Source organism: Puma concolor, chromosome C1 (genome assembly GCF_028749965.1).
Source record: "Puma concolor isolate L17-30 chromosome C1, mPumCon1.1.hap2, whole genome shotgun sequence".
Taxonomy (NCBI): Eukaryota; Metazoa; Chordata; class Mammalia; order Carnivora; family Felidae; genus Puma; species Puma concolor.
This window is the reverse complement of record NC_141674.1, coordinates 206,864,939-206,885,118: the sequence shown is the minus strand read 5'-3', so window position 1 is coordinate 206,885,118 and position 20,180 is coordinate 206,864,939. Positions and strand designations below refer to the sequence as shown.

Genomic DNA, 20,180 nt, shown 5'->3' with positions numbered 1-20,180 from the left:
TGTTTTGAAGTTTCCATGGCAGACATCTTGGAATATAGCTAAGGACTCTGGAACCAAGCTAACGGGGAATCAGGTCTTGTCTCTGTCACTTGTGAGGTTGGGCCAGTAGCCACATTTCCTCACCCGTAAAATGGGCTAGCAAGAATGCCTGGCACATAGGGTTGCTGCATAATTTAGAATAGTCCCCAGTATCTAATAAGCACTAGATAATTATTCACTCTTATTCCAAAAGAAAAGTGTTATATTATTTCCTTCATAAACCCACATTTGAAGACTAAGCTAGACTCATCACCACTATCTCTTCACCACCATTTACCCACTCTGATTCTGTGAAATCTCATTGCTACGCCACGACCATCACGCGCGCGCACACACACACACACACACACACACACTTCAGTGTAATTTCTCTTTCCATCATATTACTGATGCAGGGTGTTAATAATATTGTTGTCACTACTGGTGTGATAGCTAAAGCCATGCACTCTCCAATGCACTAAATTGTTTGATCAGTTGTGGAGAATTTTCCAGAAATACCATCCACCAGATATTTAAGTGTCTTGTTTTTCTGAGAGGCCCCGAAAGATTCTGGAAACATGAAAACGGCTACCAGATGCAAAACCTCAATATAGTCACTATTCCCACATCCGAGACGTTCTCCTTGTTGCCAGGGTTATAGAGTTTCTGAAGTTCAGTATTCAACTTGTTCACTATTAATTAATATGGGGCTCTGATCTACTTGGGGAAACTGTAAAAAGCAATTAAGAGCAAACCAGACCCAAGAATAAAGCATCGGCTTTCTTTCTCCTTTTTATCTTTTCCCAGAGTTTCAATGTTTTTCGGGGTAGCTCCCCCTGGGTGGGTTGGGAGGCAGAACAATTCGTAAGAATTTATTTTGAAATCGGTGGGGCTGACGGAATCTGCATTTCTCCCTAAACCCTGTGCCTGCCTTGTAAAGTTGCTGTTGTCAATCCCGTTCTTTCCTCCCCTTCCCCTGGGTGGTCTCTCTCCCCTGAGTGATGGTAGGAAGCGGGGGAAAGCCAAACAAATGGGGCAACGTGGATGTGTAACCACACGACATTATCGCCTGGTGTAGAGGCTCCCGACAGCCGTTCTCTTTTGCAACTGGAATCCTTCCCTCTTGTGATCCCTTCCATGCAGTCCCAGGCTCTCCCCAACTCCTCTCTCAACCACCACCCCCTTAAGTGGAGCTCGTAGAACAAGTGAGGATCTGCCTGTAATTACTGCTTAATTCATTTGCATGTGGATGTTCTCATTATAATGTCATTAGCATGGGGAGGGAGTCTGGTTGCCAGAGCAACCAGGAGTGGGGCAGGTGCAGTTCAGCCTCAAATGGATTCTCGGTTCTGTTCGGTCAAACTCCACCTGTATTCCTGGCTCTTATCGCTCTGGTGGTTGCCAGAATGAAAACATTCCGCAGCTTTCCCCCTCTTTATTTTGGCTGTGTCTCTGGAATTTCTTGGTAACCTGTTCTGCCTGGTTTTTACTGAGAACTCCCTTCATTTTAACTAACCATGCTCCGGGACTTAAGCTCCTAGTCTTTGCTGCCCAGGGTGGTAGCCGTTCGTTCGCAGCATATAGTTTTGAGCCCTTCAAACCGGATCAATCAGAACTGAGGCGTGCTGTAGGCGTCGTATATACAAAGGTCGTCAAAGACAATACAAAAAAAAAAAAAAAAAAAGACTGTAAATTAGCCCCATACATTTCTTAATTTTGAGTACCTATTGAAATGGAAAGATTTCAGATACGTGGGGTGACATTAAAAATATATATAATTAAAGTTCATTTTACCTAGCTCTTTTTATTTTAAAAGTTCAGCGCCAAAACATTTCAGGTAACAGAGGTGTCTCATATATATGGTCTATATTATATTTGTATGGGCAGTCCTGTCCTTGATCCTAGATTCCTCTTCCAGGTCTTTGACAAATACTGCCTCCTTGATCTTTACATAATTTACAATAGCAGTCATTCCGTGCAAAAGTTCCAGCGCGAATTCTTTCTGGATGGTCAAGCAATTTGTTTATTTTAGCTATCATTTCACGAATGCTCTTAGAGGTAAAGGAATTCTATTTTCTCAGCAGGATTTTCCTCTTCAAGCCACGCTGATAAATGGTTAACCGGGTTCTGCAGGAGTCTTTCCTTGCAGGTCACTGCTTCACAGAACATCAGATAGAGAAAAACCCCAGTTGTAAGAAAGTTTCCTTTCTCACATTGACAAGAAATCTGTTTCCTTGTAAAAGCTACCTGCTGATCTCATTTCTGCCCTTGGAACAAAATAGAGTAAAGGTTCTCCTCTTCCACATGACAGCCCTCCATTTCCTTGAAGACAGCTGTCATGGTCTGCTAAGCTAAGCTTCTCTTTGTTAAACATGACCCACTCTCCTCAACAATTTCTCACAAGTCATGGCCTCAAGGCTCAACCATCCTGCTGCCCTCCTCCGGATTTTGGTCATTTGTCAACGTCCCTGTAAAAATGTGGAATCCAAAAAAGGACAGCCGGCTCCAGATGTGGTCCACGCTACGTAGAAGACAGCAGGACTGTACCTTCCATTGCTTCATCTGGACACGGGAACTTGGTTTATTTAGCCCCAAGATTGTGTCTGTTTTATCACCTCCTCTCCTTCATGGCGGACACGTGTTGAGCTTTCCATCCACCATACCTAACAGATCTTTTCTTCACATAAACTGGTACGAAGTCATAATTTTTTTTTTTTAATCACAGACTTATAGAACTGATTTTTAAAAATCTAAACCCAAGGCTTTATGTTGATCTCAGTAAATTTCACGTTGGGGCTTTATTCCACTGTTTCAGTAGACCGAGATCATTTAAAACCCGATTCCTGCTCAGTAAATTAGCTGTTCTCACTTGTGTACCAAAGACATGGTAAGCTGGCTTCTGATTTCATCTTAATCACTGATAAATGTGTTAAATTGGACAGAGCCATCTTGTCCATTACGATATGAGAAATGCTGTGGACTATCTTTCTAAAATAAAGATACACTGTGGTGTTATCTGATGAAACTATTCCACCAGAAAAGAAGTCGTCAACACAATTTATTGTGTGCCTACTATGTACCAGAAGTTTGTGAGGCACTGAGGTGTGACTCGAGTTTAGTGAAACAATTCTAGTTTTTAAAAGTTTTTAAAAGTTACTTATTTAGAGGGGGTGGAAGGGGAGAGAGGGAACCTCAGGCAGGCTCCACACTCTCAGTGCTGAGCCAGATGTGGGGATCAAACTCACTAACTGTGAGATCACGACCTTTGCCGAAATCAAGAGTTGGTTACAAGAGTCTGTTACAAGAGTTGGATGCTAATCCGACTGAGCCACCCAGGCACCCCTAATGAAACAATTCTAATGCCTAGCGATCCTCTCTTCCGTCCCTATATGTTCCCAAGCTGTATTTTTAACAACTTGTTAGGACTGTTAGGGCATTTTGCCAGAGATCATTGTTAATCTTACTGGTCTTTCATTTTTGTGGTCTAGCCTTTTCACTTTGCAAATAGCAGAATGCCATATGTCGCTTGCCACTTTTTTCATATCCCATTCATTCTCAGGGTGTCTTAAAGATGATCAACCAGGGGGCGCCTGGGTGGCGCAGTCGGTTAAGCATCCGACTTCAGCCAGGTCACGATCTCGCGGTCCGTGAGTTCGAGCCCCGCGTCGGGCTCTGGGCTGATGGCTCAGAGCCTGGAGCCTGTTTCCGATTCTGTGTCTCCCTCTCTCTCTGCCCCTCCCCGTTCATGCTCTGTCTCTCTCTGTCCCAAAAATAAATAAAAACGTTGAAAAAAAAAAATTAAAAAAAAAAAAAAAAGATGATCAACCAGGACTCCACAATCATACCTGTAAGTTATTTTGTTTTTCAGGGGAAGAACTGAATGGCACTTGAAGATTTCTAGTTACTTGAACTTGCTCTCTCTTTTCTTTTCCCCGTCCTGGGGAGGCTATCTGCTTTCATTATCACTGTAGCCGAGCACCTAACACAAGGCTTAATTGTTGGCTGCTTAAATTTTCAATCTTTGTTCCTTCCTTTTCCATTTTGAAAGCCTATCTCTTCATTTCAGCGAAAAAGAAGGAAAATGAAGCTAACTAGGTCTTCTGTCTTCTCTTTTGTTATGAATATTAAAACATCTTTCCTCAGGCGTGACCAACAAATCTGTCTCTTATTCAATTTCCAAAGGCAAAAGGTACACCTCTTCTATTTTTAATGTTTATTTATTTATTTTTGAGAGAGAGAAAGAGAGAGAGAGAGAGTATATGCGTGTGAGTGGGGGAGGGGCAGAGAGTGAGGGAGACAGAATTCCAAGCAGGCTCCTCACTGTCAGGGCAGAGCCCGACGTGGGCCTGGAACCCAGGCACCTTGAGATCATGACCTGAGATGAAGTCTGACACTCAAGGACTGAGCCACCCAGACTCCCCACCTCTTTTTTTTTTTTTTTTCAATGTGGAATTTTCATGAAGATAAAGACACTAGATTCCAAGAGGCTCTCTTGGTTTCTATTCCTGGGTTTACTAGTGGATCGTCTAGAGGTTTTGTAAACTTCTTTTCCCCTTTTGTACTATGTTGCTAACTTACAAAGTTGTGAAAACGTAGTCAATGAAAATGAACCCTTTATCAAAATCATCATCAGATTTCTAAAGAAACGAATGTCCGATTTAGGGCTAATCCTTTATTTTTTTGTGTTTGTAGCTTCTGAAGACGCTTACAAGCTCTTGACATTAACACATTTTATTGAATGGACCGATAAAATCTAATTAAACTCATTATGCACTTAATTCCAAGCTCAATGTTTACGTCATTACCTGTATTTTGTATATCGTACATGCCGCAGCGGTTGGCAAAAGTTGTATGGCGAGAATGGTCTAATGTCATACATGGAACTCTTGTAGAGTGACGCTACAGGGTCCCAGAGGAAAAGTTCTAACATAGGCGCTTTTGGAGAAGAGGATGATAACTTGTTACTATCTATGTTGCCAAAAGGTAAGTGATTATGTATAATTGGATGAGTCTTGAAAGGTACTGTAACCTATGAGTTCAGTGTTCTGCATCTATAAATGTTACATCCACACTTAGATTGTATCTACTCACATAATGAGAAGGCAAAGTCTGAAAGAGTAATTTGATTAATTCAGTCAAAATTATCATATCAATCATTGGGATATTTCAGAAGAAAGTTTTAAGTGCCCGAATTATGGAAATAATTACTTTATTTCTCCATTCCCTTTTACTTTGTGCATATGAAAAGATAATCTGATAGACGACTTTTTTTTTTTTTTTTTCTTTTCTCCTTAGAAAAAGACAGCATTTAAAATTAGGAACCACCCAATATAATCCTTGAAAACCTGGCACAATTTTGCATCTGGCTTCTTTTGATGAAGATTATCTTCTCACTTTTGTAGTAATTTTTCCAAAGCAGAGAGAATCTTTTTCCACAATTATTTGTCAGTATAATGCAAATTAAAAACTGAAGCATAATATTGTAGATTCTTTCCTTCTAGCATTGCAAAAATGGCCTTGAATTGAATTGGATTATACTGGCTTACTTAACTCTGTTAAAATCAGTAAACGTAAAAGAAACTAGATACTGATGTTAATTTTACTCATGTCTCAGGTTTACAATAACCTCAAATTATTTTGTTTGATTTGTTTCTCCACCAATAATTTAGTTTAATTTATCACTATACAAAATCTGAATAGGTTATCAAAGTATTGAGATATATAGTTCTCTCAGGAAACCTGCGATTCGATTCGGAGATTGTCCTTGTTTTTGTACTCAGCGGAAGATTTTGTACAACCTGCAAGAAAATTTTCTAACCAAAAGATAGCAATGGATTGACTAATTAAAAATGCATCCATCTGTTGCCTTGCTTTTTGAAACATGCAGATCTAAGTGGGCTGTTTTATTTATGAAGACCCTCTAACTCTGAGAGTTATGAATTCATAAGCTTGCATTCATAAACACAATAAAAGGTTAACACGATAACAGAAGTTAACTACACGGAGCATTTCATATATTTCTCTCACACGCTTGAGTTTTTACATGTGTCATTTTGGAAAACGGAGCTTTTTAATGTAAAACCCAAAATAGGTTTTAAGTATTCTCCTTACAGAATTTGTACAGAAATTAAAAGGATTTACACACAGAAACATCAAGTTTCATACAACCCACTCGATGTTTGCTTTGTTCATGAATAGTAGATAATTATTTGGAAGTGATTGAATATGAAGCTTTATTCTTCCCCAAGGAAAAAGTGTGGAAGTTGCTAGAACTGGGATCATATTATTTTAGAGTTGAAAGGAACCATCTTGATGATCTAGATTGGAAACCGAGGCTCACAGGGAGGCAACACTTCTCCAGCATCCACCAGCCCAGGACTTTTGCTTTCTAATATGGCATTCTTTTTATTGTTTGACATGTGTTTGCAGCCCCTTTAGCTAAATCGTTTGATTTCCATACTCTGCTTTTTAATATCATAAACAGAATCCACATTCCACGAATTAAGAATTGGTCATCTGTGTTTGAGAAAGAGCCGTTTTGACTGATATCTATATTTCCATGTAAATTTCAGGTCTAGGACAAAAAGTTATGGCTTACACTTTGTGACAGTCAGGCAAAAAAGCAGTTTGTACATGTGCACACACATTCTGCAATAGAAGAAGCCTAATGTACAGATTATCTAAATCTAAAAACAGATTAATATCTACAAGAGATGGGGCATGGGAGGAAGGCAATCCATTATGGACCACCAATGAGTCCAACTCTGAATTTAAGACTAGTAACAAATCAAAATATAATCATCGGCAGAGAAATTGTTGTCAGGCTCTTTAAAAACATCTCTTAAGGGCGCCTGGATGGCTTAATCAGTTGAGCGTCCAACTTCGGCTCAGATCATGATCTTAAGGTTCACAGGTTCGAGCCCCATGTCAGGCTCTCTACTGACAGCTCCGAGCCTGGACCTGCTTTAGATTCTGTGTCTCCCTCTCTCTCTGCTCCCCTCCCCCTGCTCATGCTCTCTCTCTCTACCTCTCTCTCAGATATAATAAACATTAAAAAATATTAAAAAAAAATCCTCTGGACAATTAAATTGGAAAAATATAGTGGAATTAAAAAAAATGGCTTACCACAATTATTTAGCCCCTCACTCACTGAACACCAAATTAAGATACAATACTATTAACAAAAAACAATTATTTTGTGCCTGGTCCTCTGTTTATGGCAGTAGGTGGAGTATATCACTTACTCCCTACAACAATCCCGAAGTAGGCACAATTATTAACCCATTTTACAGATTAAGAAACTGAGACTCTCACTAGGGCATGTATTTCTCTACTAGAATGTGGAAAATGTAGAGAGAATGACTGTGTTTGAGATGAAGAGCAGAAAACATGAGAGCTGAGATGAGGTTGAATGCCAGATGGACAGTTAGTGTCCTTTAAGTAAATGGCACCTTCTCTTGCTTTAGCTATAAAGTGCATAATTTAAATTTGAGTCTCAGTGATGTTAGAAATCACATGCCATTGTCAATCAAATGGTCAAAAACTCCCATGTCGAGTCTATATATGGCTCTGCTACACCATACCATGAAGAAATAGATTTTTGTGCAATGCTTAATTCTGACAATATTTTCAAAAGGTCAATGAATTCTAAGTTAACTTTGACTTCTGGAAAAAAGTGAGAACGGGGGGGGGGGGGGGGGGAAATGACTTTAAAGCATCAGTTTCTCTAAATCTCATCTTAATCAGCAATTTGAATCTTCTAAACCATCTAACTTTTAAGCGTACTTGCGAACAAATAGCTAAGCTATTTGCGTTTGTTTGGGGTTTTATTCCTTTCTTTGTTGAGGGCAAATAATCAGCTAGCAAAAAAGCCGATGTCAGTGGCTTTTGGGGACAATCTTCAAGCTCCTAAAATCAAAAGTTGACTGAGGAGACAATGGGGAATGTAATTAGATACTCTGTTTACAGAAGTGGGCACATTTGTCCAATATGGTACAACATAAGGCCATTCATTTTGGTGTGGCAACAAGCAAGTAATTGTGTGAAAATCTACATTTATTCCCCAAATGGCTATAATGAATGGGCCTCATAAGGAGAGTCAATGCAAATCTCACGTGGTCACACAAAAGAAGCAAGCCTTCAAAAGTTTTGGGGAAGTTTTTACCATCAGCTAGCTCAATTTTATTTCATAGATTAATTATACCCTGATTTAATTATGAATACACATATAGGAAAACACCCCTCCATGCACAGTATGACTACCTACTGAAATTCATCTTTTATGGTTATTACTTCCAAATTAAATACACTGAACATAAAAGGAAAAATGTATGCTTTTCTATGGTGAAGAAAGAATTAAGGAGAAATTCAATATTAGGGACTTAAAAGAGAAAATCAATAACTTATTTTGAGGTTTAAAGAGGCAATTTTATACAGATGCCGATTTTTAAGGAGTTTATTTTTTTCCTTAACAATCCACCGTCCTTCCCCCCTTCCCCATATAAATTGCTTTTATTTTGAGTTAGAAGGTGAGATAGGATTACACGAAGGTCTGTTCTTTAGGGATAATGACCTTAGTGGAGTACCAAGATTATTTCTGGGTTTGTGTGAGTTTGTGCACACACATGTACGTGTGTGTGTGTGTGTGTGTGTGTGTGTGTGTGTGTGATATTTGTACAGATAACCTCCTGGTACGCTTCATATTGAAATATACCAAATCAACCCAAACTGAATTCTAAAGACCAATATTATTTTGGGCACCATCTTACTAAGAAGACAATTTACTAAAAGCTTTCTTTCTACCTGCAACCAAGTGTAATTTGTTGGGGGTTTCCAGAGCTTTAAAATATTAATTCCCAGTATTACTTCATTTGTTCTCACCGATTTCATCATTTTGAAACTTGATCAACCGACAAAAAAGTTGAACTGTAAGTGATATTACATTTAAATTATGCATGTGTATTTTATCAGAACATGAAGAGCAAAACACATTACAGAATGATATACAGGTAAATTATCCTTGAAAAAGATCTATGTAAACTGAGAACAATCAATAATAGGGCTTTGATTTTAAAAGTTAAAGGCTGCTCTCTGCCACTCTTCCGCTGTGTGTGTATATAATTTCCCAGAATTCTTTACATTTAAACTGGTTTTATTTTTTATACTAAGTACCAGAGAGTCACTGATTTTGAAGATTAACTGTGTTCAGGCAAAAAAGGATAAAAAGAAAAGAAAAAAGAAAAATCACAAAATTGTTTTCTTGGTAATTATTGGCTTTATACTTGATAGGTTTAAGGCACTGGTGAATCAAACATTTGCCGAACATTCCCCATGGATTTGCCAAGCATCTGTGTTAACATCCCAAATAAACTCCAGGGTTATAAAGTTATTGACTCAGGTTTATTGGTTATACTCTTGCCTCTGAACAACTGCGGCTTATCTTCTGCCTGCTAGAAGACAAACCCAAATGTTACAAGCAACAATGCTCCCAGACAGCAAAACAATTTATATGCAGGATGGGAAATTATAATATTCAAATTTATATCATCACACTTTTTACTTTCATATCTTCTTACCTCCAATAAAACAAAAATAAGAACACATTAAAAGTAGAACTTGAATGTAGCTAGTACAAAAAGTAAAATGTAATACATGACGATGTTGTACGATGTTACAGTGTATAAAATATTTTGGAAGACATACACCTTAGTGGAAACAGAGGCAACTATATTTCATTTCCCGAGACAAGGTGAAAATTAATCTGTTTACTTTTAGAGAATATCAGGGCTCCCAGTGATTTTAACATAGACCTGGAACATTTTGTTTAAAGATCCTGCAACTTCAGCGGATTGAGAAAATGATGTCAAATTTAAGAGACGCTTATAATCAGAATGCCGATGGCACCAAATAAAAACAGAGTAATTAAAATAAGGCCCACATCTTAATTCAGGCTCTCTTTCTAGAGATCAAAATTTGAATTTGTGCTAATGACCTATCTAGCTTTTCAGGGAAGTAATCTGCTGTACAAATAGAAATGTCTCCAAAGTGTGGCTTCGTATTATAGGACGCGACCTCCTCCCAATATTAAGACGTTAAACGGTGCAGGATGCAATCCATACGAAGCCATATGCAGAACGTTCCTCCAGCTACTCTCCAATTAGCAAAAATAAATATACCCAGGCAATTTTTATGCAGAGATGTTAGTACTTACAAGTCGGCTAAGAATCGGTCAATCCAAGACGGGGAAGCTAGACACATGTGATCAGTCACACTAGGAGAGAAACTAGGTCTATTCTTGGATTCCGACCCCTGATAAAATTCAGCAAGGGTGCGTTATTCTTTGCATCAGCAAGCCTTGGAATGCTTGCCCTCCCAGGGTGCTTTTACATCACGTTGGTGCTGGGCTACAGATGTGGGGGTTTGGTATATGTGTTTGCATTTTTGCGTGTGTTTGAGAAAGCCTTTTCTGAAAGGCTGTGGGCCAAAACTCCCCCACTGGTACTTTCTCACCCCCAGTTTTCCAAGAAGAATTGGTTATATCCCCCCCCCCCCAACCCTTTCCTATCTAAATGTGGTGCTGGGCCTCAGGAGGCCTTGGTGCACAAAGCTTCCATGGAAGACTGTCACTTGACTGACAGCAAAAAGGTTGCAGGAAGATGGACAGCTGGGTGTAGGTGGACATGGGGAAAAAAAGACAGCCGAACAGATTAAATCAGAACACAGCAAGAGGAAGGTTCTAAATCACAGACCTGTCCAGACGGAGAAGGCTCTAGGAGTTTTAAAACCAGCTAATCTTATTTTTAATCGAAGTCAGGTTTTTGAAGCAGCACCCAAGTTTATAAATAAATCTGCAACACATAAATACATATTGTAAAGGGACACAAGGAGTAAATTGCTGAAGACAGCTGGAAGTGGAGAGGCCCAAAGCATCCTAAATTGTCTTATTACTTTTGCAGCGGTTTCTGCAATGCAAATTTAGATTCGTGTGTCGCTTAACCAGGGTGGCCTGCTAAGCAGTGTGGGTACAAGGAGGCATTTATCAACGTTTATTTATTTTTGGGACAGAGAGAGACAGAGCATGAACGGGGGAGGGGCAGAGAGAGAGGGAGACACAGAATCGGAAACAGGCTCCAGGCTCCGAGCCATCAGCCCAGAGCCTGACGCGGGGCTCGAACTCACGGACCGCGAGATCGTGACCTGGCTGAAGTCGGACGCTTAACCGACTGCGCCACCCAGGCGCCCCAAGGAGGCATTTATCAAAGTAGTTTAAATGATAACGATCCGAGGGAAAACTGTAAAAGTTTCAGATTAGAGCATAATGAGAGGAAATGGGGCCCAGCTTTACTGAGCTGCAATTGATCATTTGATGCAAGAGACTTGATTGATTTCCTGCCAATGTTCAATTACCTCTATAAGTGTCCAATGTAATATAAATAGGCCGGTTGAAATTGCAGAGATAGGACCTCACTCTTAAAGTTAAAATATGTTGGAATCTCCCTCGTAACCACCTGTGCATGTTTTGACTCAAAAAAAAAATTTCTAATGTTTATTCATTTTTGAGAGAGAGAGAGAGAGAGAGAGAGAGAGAGAGGGAACAAGCACATGAGTGGAGGAGGGGCAGAGAGAGGGAGACACAGAATCTGGAAGCGGGCTCCAGACTCTGAGCTGTCAGCACAGAGCCCAAGGCGGGCCTTGAACTCCCAAGCCGCGAGATCATAACCTGAGCGGAAGTCGGTGCTTCACCAACTGAGCCACCCAGGGGCTCCTGAATTGACAAACTTTAGATGTCACTTTGAGTCAAATGATCCACTACTAACTGAATTCTTTTTACCCCCCTGCTTCAAATAAAACTCATTTTTTGTCTGAATTTACCCCAGTCTATTTGCGCAGATAGAGTCAAGGTCTAAGAAAAGGTGGTCCTACCTATAACTTAGGGGCAGAGGGCTGCTTAGTACGTTTAAAATTGTGTGATGCAGGTTTATGCATACACTCCTGAGCTGGCATTTGCTTTATAGAAATTCTTCATTGTTTTCAACATTATACATCCAGAATGCCCCCAAATAACGCTACCTGAACCGAACCCTGTTCATGAATCTCACTCTTGTATTTCTTTATATCGGGAATGTATTTGTGTTCAATTGATTTTAATAAGGTTTCATTAATTTACAGTGGAACTCCCATAGTATGTGATGCAGAAAAGAGCATATGCTATGCTTTCTTGGAGTTTTGACTGAGTTTCCTCTTAGCCCCTTTGAATAACCAGTCAAGAGGCCTAGTCTTTTACAAAGAAAATACTTTTCCTATTTACTGTTTGGCATAAATGATTGGGTTACAAAAATGATACATAAATATAATTTCAAAAGTAACATTTCCTCTATAAATACACTTTTAAGCTTCCATTATCTAAACAAGCATTTACAGGATTTATGTTGTACATAAGGAAATGCATTATGTGTCATTTTAGACGTTGTCAGAATATTTGGAGATCTTTGGAAATTATAAAACAAATGTTTGGGACATAAAATACTCTGTAAATGCTTTAGACTATCATGGGGAAAAGAAAAGTTAGGTTTCCAAACTTACATTCTCTTATGCAGTAAATCATAAAGTATGTTCATGGTTATGTTCTTTTTCCTACAACATTTCATTGCAATTACACATTGTTTTTTTTTGGGGGGGGGGGGAGAGGGCTATTACAGGACTTCCATAAATTGGTTCTCTAACTAGATAATTATTTCTCGGGTAAAAATGGCTTTAAAAAATTGCACCAGTTTCTGTTATCCACGTCTATATTATCATTAATATTTCATCACAAAACAACTATAATTTCAAGTTTTTTAATGATCACAAATCAATATAACTACTAAATATCGAAGTATTTAATCACTGTAACTTGAAGCCTTATGTTGGCATTTTGAGTTACACTGAGTGGACACCATTTCATAGGTGTTCTTCGAAGGTTTCCAAGTAAACAGCATTTTCTGTTTCTTTGCGAGCATGGATTTCATGCAAAATACAAAGCAAAATAGTTTCAGTGTTTAACTCCTGTTCCCAATGTAGCCAAAACCCGATGCAAATGATCTCCTCCAAATTCTCTTGAACAAAGGTTGATTTTCTCCACAAAATGTTTAGTTCTTGGGATCGAGAGCTGTCCCGGGACTGAACTGAGTGTCTTTCTCTCTCTCTCCACCACCCTTTGAGGAGTCCTGAGGATGATAGAATGTTCCTGATGGTATCCGCTCAGCCCCCACATCCCCATGTGGTAGGTATCACGCATCATCAGGGCTGAGAAGAAACCTCTGTTGACAAATGTTTGTTAGAGCTGAATTAGACTTTGGGTCCAGTGCCAAAGTTTCAGAAAAGCCTTCTTCCTGGAGAACTCCTTGTCTGTTTCCTTCTCAGTGACTCAGAAAGGCCTCCTTCTGTGTCCCGCCTTCACTCTTCTGACTGGTCAGGACCTGAGCTCTGGGGCCATTTTTCTCACTCAGGTGTTAAGGGCTCACAAGAGTCCTGCCTTCTTATTTGCATCAGAGTTAACATCAAAGTCTCAGTATCAAAGGATAAAATCTCCAAAAGGGTTTTCTGGGAGCTTTAGGAGGCCCACCAAATGTTGTTTCAGGATACCATATTTCAGGCAGTAGCTTGTGGTCAAGAGTGCCCTCTTGGCTATGTCATCAGACAGAGCATCGGTTATTCATGATCGCAGATATTTTGATTTGGTGGTGGGTGTTGGGTTCCCCACACCTGTTTCACTTAATTGTTTTTGAAACTATTAAATTTGGAGATAAGTGTAATCCTCAGGCTCAAATCCAACTGTACCATCTAGGAACGTGGGTTGAATGTGAGCTGTAACAAATCAACAACGAAAGAAAGGAAGAATTGAGAAGTTATTTCCCTCCCGACTCCAGGAGGTGCTGAAATACAACACTCCCCTCTCAGGGAGCCTGCTGTGTAAATCACAGTGCCAACTTTCCTCATGGAAGGGAAGCTTCAAGCTGAATAAATGATTGCCCACTTAATAACATTAAATTATTAATATTAAATTGATGATATAACATGATTAATATTAAGTTATTAACTATGAAAAAGTTATTAGTAAAATATTATTTGAGAGTAATAATAACTGTCGACCGCACGTCAGAGACCACACCAGGTACTCTACAAAATTCACTCCATTTTTAGAAGCATCACATAACCTAGATGCAATTCACACATGAGAAAACCGTATCTCAGAGAGGCTAAATGCCTTACCCGAAGACACACAGCTCCCAACAGATCAGCTAGAGGTCTGTCTTGAAAACCCTGCTTCTGGCAATGACAGGGAGTCATTGCAGTACTGGCGCGGGGTCCCTTGATAAAAAGACTGATGGCCAGGGGCGACTGGGTGGCTCACTCAGTTAAGCATCAACTCCTGATTTCAGCTCGGATCATGATCTCAGGGATCATGAGCTAAGCCCCGTGTTGGGCTCTACGCTGACAGCTCAGAGCCTGCTTGGGATTTTCTCTCTCCCTCTCTCTTTGCCCCTATCCCGCTTGTGCGCTTCCTCTCTCTTTCTCTCTCTCTCTCTCTCTCCCTCCCTCTCTCAAAAATAAACATTAAAAAGAAGTGATATCCAAGGAGGTCCAACAAAACTAGCTTTAAAGAAATCTGGCAGTGTTCAGTAAAAGGCCGAGGGGATTCATCTTCTTGGTGTTATCCTCTCTCTAGCGTTTATGTATTTTTGTCATTGCTTACTTGTCCAGAGGTCAAAGGTCCTTTTGTTACCACTTTGGTGAAATCGGCCCCTCCACTTAGAGGGGGAAACTCTGGGATGCTTGGCACTTTTTTAAAAGGTCTTTGCAAATTAAAAAGTAGCTCAAGTCTTTGTGGTATAGGCACTGTACAGGAGGGGAAAAAATGTATCCAAATTTTTGAAATACTGGATCACTATATTCATTACGCTTATAAGCACATACATTTTGACATGTCTTTTAATGGGTTCAAAATACTCTCAAATTCTTTTTTATTTTTTAGATTTTTTTTTTTTTAATTTTAGAGACAGCATAAGTGGGGAAGAGGGGCAGAGGGGGAGAGAGAGAGAGAGAGAGAGAGAGAGAGAGAATCTTAAACAGGTTCCATACTCAGCACTGAGCCCCATGCGAGGCTTAATCCCCCCCCACCCTGGGATCACGACCTGGGCCAAAATCAAGAGTCAGATGCCGAATTGACTGAGCCACCCAGACACCCCAGTACTCTTGAATTCTTACAGCATTTAGGAGGCTTGTTTTATTCTAAAGCCTAGCGAATTTATTTTAAAAGATGGTGGTTTTAGGTAATTTTTGAGATTATGGTATTCTATTGTATGCTCCTGACCCCAGTGGATTATTGATTTGTTGCAAATTCTTGTGTCTTCCAGTAAAGTGGTTCCAGGCTGACGACAGACTGGACCATGATCTTTTATTCCACTTTTGCCCGATTTGGGGGCAGGAATCATGCCTCTTAGGTTAGAGACCTTTTCCTCTAAGTAGAGGAAACAGTTCAGTTTTCCAAGATAGCATTTCCCGCCTCTTGGTCTTCCAGGTTACTGGGTCGCTTTGGGGTCTGAAAAAGGAAAATGAGAAGAATAAAAGGGGGAGTCACTGAATGTACCCCAGCCAACGGAGCCTCGCTTTCAGGCAGTCGGGGCTGGAAAGACCATGTTCAAAATTCAGTGCACGTATCCCAGGAGGCGAAAAACGGTGCGTGTTCTAGAAATGTTACTGTTTTTTAGGAAGGCAGGCCGTGCATTTTCCATTCCAACCACAGGTGCACGCAAAACGAAAACTAAAACTTAAACTCTTGCGGAGAGGCAACCGGCAACTATTGTTTCAAAACGTTAATCGCTCTTTCCTCTTTCCAGTGGCTGTGCCAAATGGCCGGGACCAAATTCACCTTTCTTCTTCTATAAAAAACCCAGGGAAACGCAACAAAGCATCTAGAAGTGAATCCCTTAAAGGGGCTCCGTGTAGTTGTTTAAATAATTGATACATACACATAAGGGTACATCCTCCTGTCTGCATTCCCCACCTTCTCACTTGCGTGAAGACAGTAGCTACAATAACTGACATCCACGTCCTCAGACTGTGACATTGCGGGTCTTTCACCGAGAAGCCAAAATACCTGGGGCCCGCGCAGCTGTCCCTCTAGGCCGCCCACCCGCACAGCTGCGGCCCACGCCCTCGCCCTGCGAGCTCAAATGAAACTTGCCCATCGCATCAGCCCGCTGCGGAGTTTGCAAGGGTGCAGCTCTCCAGCCGCGGGGGAGACACGATGCGCTGCGGTGGCCGACGACCCGAAACCGCAGCCGGGACCCCCTCTTTCCTCCACACCGCCCTACCCCCACCTCTTGTTTGATCTAGGATTCCTTTTTATGTTTTTCAGGGACAGAAGCGACTCCAGCAACCTTGGGGGTGTTGGTTATGAGTTTCTCCTTGAAACGCGTTCTGATTCCATTTTCCGTAACCCAGCTGGCGGGAAGCACGGCCCCTGGGTCCTCGGCACCCCGGCCGGCCACCACACCGCAGGAGCGGTCGGGGTGCGCCGGACGTGGGCGGGCGGTTGAAAAGACACCCCGCGGACACACCTCCACCCCGCGGGTTGCAGGTTGCGTGTCTTTTGTCCGCTCGCCTTTCCGCGGGGGCCGCGCACTCCCGCGCCTGGCCGGCAGGTGGCGCGGTTGCCTCATGATGAGCCGCTGCCTGCGCGGGGAAAGGCGCTGCCACCTCCCCGCGGTCGCCCACCCGCTGGGACCCAGGATCCGGAGAAAATCCCGGTCCTACCCTGGAGGTTGACAGAGGAGGCGCGGCCTGGGGGAGGGAAGAAGGAGGCTTCAACGGGAACCGGGGTCCCTTTAAAGGTCCGGAGGAACGCACCGAGTCGCTTCGGGGGGCCCGTCCCGGGGCCGCCCGCTGCGTTACAGTCGCCGGGCGGCGCTCGGATGGTTGCGTCCGCAGCCGGGACATCTGGGAACAGACCGAGGCCCAAGTGGGGCCTGCGTTCCCCCAAAGGTCGACAGTGACACTCGCGGGCCGGGGCACGGGCAGCTGCGAGGATTTGCGCCGCCTCTGCAGCCCTCCACCGGCCCCCGGGCGCGGAAAGCGGTGCCGAGCAGCGGCCGGCAGCCGTCGGAGCGCAGAGCTGCAGCGGCCGCGCCAGGCAGCCTCCGCGTCCCCACCTGCGTGGTCTGGGCAGCAGCAGGCACCCCCGCTCCCGCTTGAAGCCCTTCGCTTGTGCCCCGGCGCTCCGGACTGACCAGGCCTGGTCCCAGGGACGACCCCCGGGTAACACGCAGTCGGTTCCCTGCAGCTCAGGCCAGGCCCTCTCCGGGCGTCCTGCGGCGATGGGAAGTCCTGTCCCGGCCAGGGCGAGACCCGCTGCGTGAACGCCAGGTGCAACCAGAGGGCTCTTCTCCGTTGCTCAGAAGTCACTGGTTCCGTCTCTGGAGACGGTGACTGAGCCTTGCCTCCCGCCGGGAGCCGCCCTGGACGTTGGGGACCGATCGGGTCTCTGCTGTCCAGGCAGCTGGGGATCCAGGGAAGAGAGAGATACTCAAGCCACAGAACTCCCCCAAAGAGCATTCATCTGGAGACGCGCCGTAAAGACACAAACGGGGCAGGGTTGCAGAGGGTGCCAGGGGCGGTGCGCCAGCCCGGGCGCTCGAGACGCGAACGCTCCGACCCTCAGAAAAAAGCGACAGCAAAGCGGCAGGGTCAACTTTATACTTATTTTATTGCAGTAAAAGAACCTTTTCCTCCATCTCAAACCGCCCGTGGCGGGGGGAGAGGGGGTTGCCAATCTTCATCGGATCCCCCCACCGCGCCCCCCACCCCCAGTCGATTCAGTCTTCGAAGCTCCTTCCACTGCTCAGGGGCTGGACCCCTGAGGCGACGTCCAGGGACCAGGCCGTCTCCCTCCGGCGGGGGCGCGAACCTGGCAGAGCTGGGGCCCCGAGGCCCCGGGAGACAGCGCGCCCCGCGGAGCCCGGAGGGGGCGGGGCCTCGGGGCGGGCTCTGCTCAGTGGGGCGGGGCCGGGCCGCCCCGTCTGCGCCACTATTGGCCGCGGGCCCCGGACTGGCGGGTGAACGTCACGGGCTGGGCCCACCCCCTTGGCAATGTCTTCAGCCTGCTGCACTCCTAACTTAAGCATTTATTCCACTGGGATAGAAGCGGCAGGAGCAGCGTTGGCACCGGCGAACCATGGCTGGGATTTTCTATTTCGTCCTCTTTTCGTTTCTCTTTGGGATTTGCGACGCTGTCACCGGTTCCAGGGTGTACCCCGCGAATGAAGGTAAGAGCGAGGCGGTCCTTCTGCGGTCCCGGGCAGAGAGGTGGATCTGCGGGCGAATGATCCCCGGGAGCGCGAGGCCGGAGGGTGTGAGGGGATCCTGGCGTGAGTGGCGCACCCCCACTTCGGAGAAGGGGACCAGGACGAGGGGATCCGCGAGGAGGAGGGGGGAAGCTGCCGGGCAGCTTGCCCCGGGAGGTGACCGTGCATTCGGCGGAGCTACCCAAGTTTGTAGCTAAAGGACAAAGTTTATCAGCATCCGCCAGCGAGGCGAGCTCCAGGCGCCCCAGGGGATACACGGGAGCTAACGCCAGGATTTAAAAAAAAAAAAAAAAAAAAAAAAAAATGGACCTACCACCGTTCCCAACCCAGCCCCGGTCAAGGGGGGACGCAAGCCTGGAACCAAGTGAGTGCTTGGTGCTCCAGGGTTCTTGCGAAAGCCTTGGAGCTCAGGTTTCTGCAAAGTTTCCCGAGCCCTGGGCTTCCCAGGACCCGGCTGCGGGGCCTCAGCTGCACAGCGGTCGTGGCGCCGCTCGCAGGTCGCCAGTGACCTGATTTCTGTAGCGCCCGGCGTCAGACACCTTTCTCCCCGCTGGGCCGCGCGCTCCGGGTGCGCGATCGCTGGCCTAAGGGCGCCCATGCTCTTCAGATAACCCCGCAGACCCCGGGAGCCCGCTGGCAAGTTGAACGTACTAGTTTTCGGGTTTTGCCCCCAGAACTATACACTGGTTTAGTTTGGATGGAATGTGTGAAACCGACCGGACCCGTCTGGGTGTTTTTTCCGCGCGTCTCTTCGGACGTGCTGGAAAGATTGTATCCGTGTAGGAGAGGTGGAGGTTGATCATTTAGTTTCTGATGATCTCAGAGAAAGGCGAATTGAATGCGTGTGTGTGTGTGTGTGTGTGTGTGTGTGTGTGTGTGTGTATGCGCGCGCGCACAAATGCGTGTGTGTGGGTGCGCGGGTGCCCGCGTGGACGCGGACGATTGTGTGTGCCTATGCGTGAGTGTCCCGATTGTGTGCGCCTGTGCTCGGTGCTGCTTGTGTTCAAGTCAGCGTGCATCTAGCCTTGCACCCGTCTCGTCGCCTCTTGCACACACACCCCCGCCCCCCGCTGCCTCCCCCAGCCATCTATCCATCCATCCATCCATCCATCCATCCATCTATTCATCCGTCCATCTCTCCAGAATCCGTCCACGCGTCCCTGCGCAATCTATCATTTTTCCTGTTCCGAAGGAGGGAGCCAAAAACCAACTTAGCCTTGGCTGGGCATCCGGTACCCAGGAGCTCGCCAGACGGAGGCGAGATTCGGAGAGATTCGCACACCTGCCGGCAGACACTGTTTGGAGGAAAGGGGCGCCCTCCCACCCTCTCGATCTCTTCTTCCTTACTGGCTTCTGGTGCCATCGTGGTCGCTGAGGCCCCTCGATCCCCAGGGTCATTTCTTTTAGGGGAAGCATGGATCTCGCTTTCTCTTGACTACTTCGCACACTTGTTAGGACGTCCCTCAAGACCTCTCTGGCACCAGACGTAACAGAGATTTTTTTTTTCTTTTTTCTTTCCTCTTTTTTTTCTTTTTCTTTACCTTTTTCTTGTTTTTTCTTTTGGAGGCAAAACTTGGGAGCGCTAGACAAAAACGGTGTTGATAGAGCTGTAGACTGATGTAGAACGAAGGGGGGTGGTATCTCCCCTCCCCCCTCCGGCCGCTCCTCCCCCTTAAAAATTAATTCATTTTGTTGCTTTTTATTCCCATCACGTTTCCTTTTCTCCCTTTTACCCTCCCTTTCTACTCCCTCCCTTTTTTTGTAAATTGGGTCTTATTGTTCCCTTTGTGTCCCTAATCCACCTTACATAAATCCAAA

General features: G+C 44.4%; 1 protein-coding gene across 4 annotated transcripts in view; it reads left to right on the top strand.

The window, feature by feature from the left end:
• The first annotated feature begins 18,165 nt into the window (after positions 1–18,165).
• EPHA4 (EPH receptor A4) overlaps positions 18,166–20,180 on the top strand; it is a 151,936-nt gene continuing 149,921 nt past the window's right edge. For all 4 annotated transcript variants that reach the window (XM_086719741.1, XM_086719739.1, XM_025935207.2 and 1 more), the window contains exon 1: positions 18,166–18,323. In XM_086719741.1, coding sequence (XP_086575867.1) covers positions 18,233–18,323 — 91 coding nt within the window. In that variant the 5' untranslated portion in view covers positions 18,166–18,232. The remainder of the gene's footprint in view (positions 18,324–20,180) is intronic.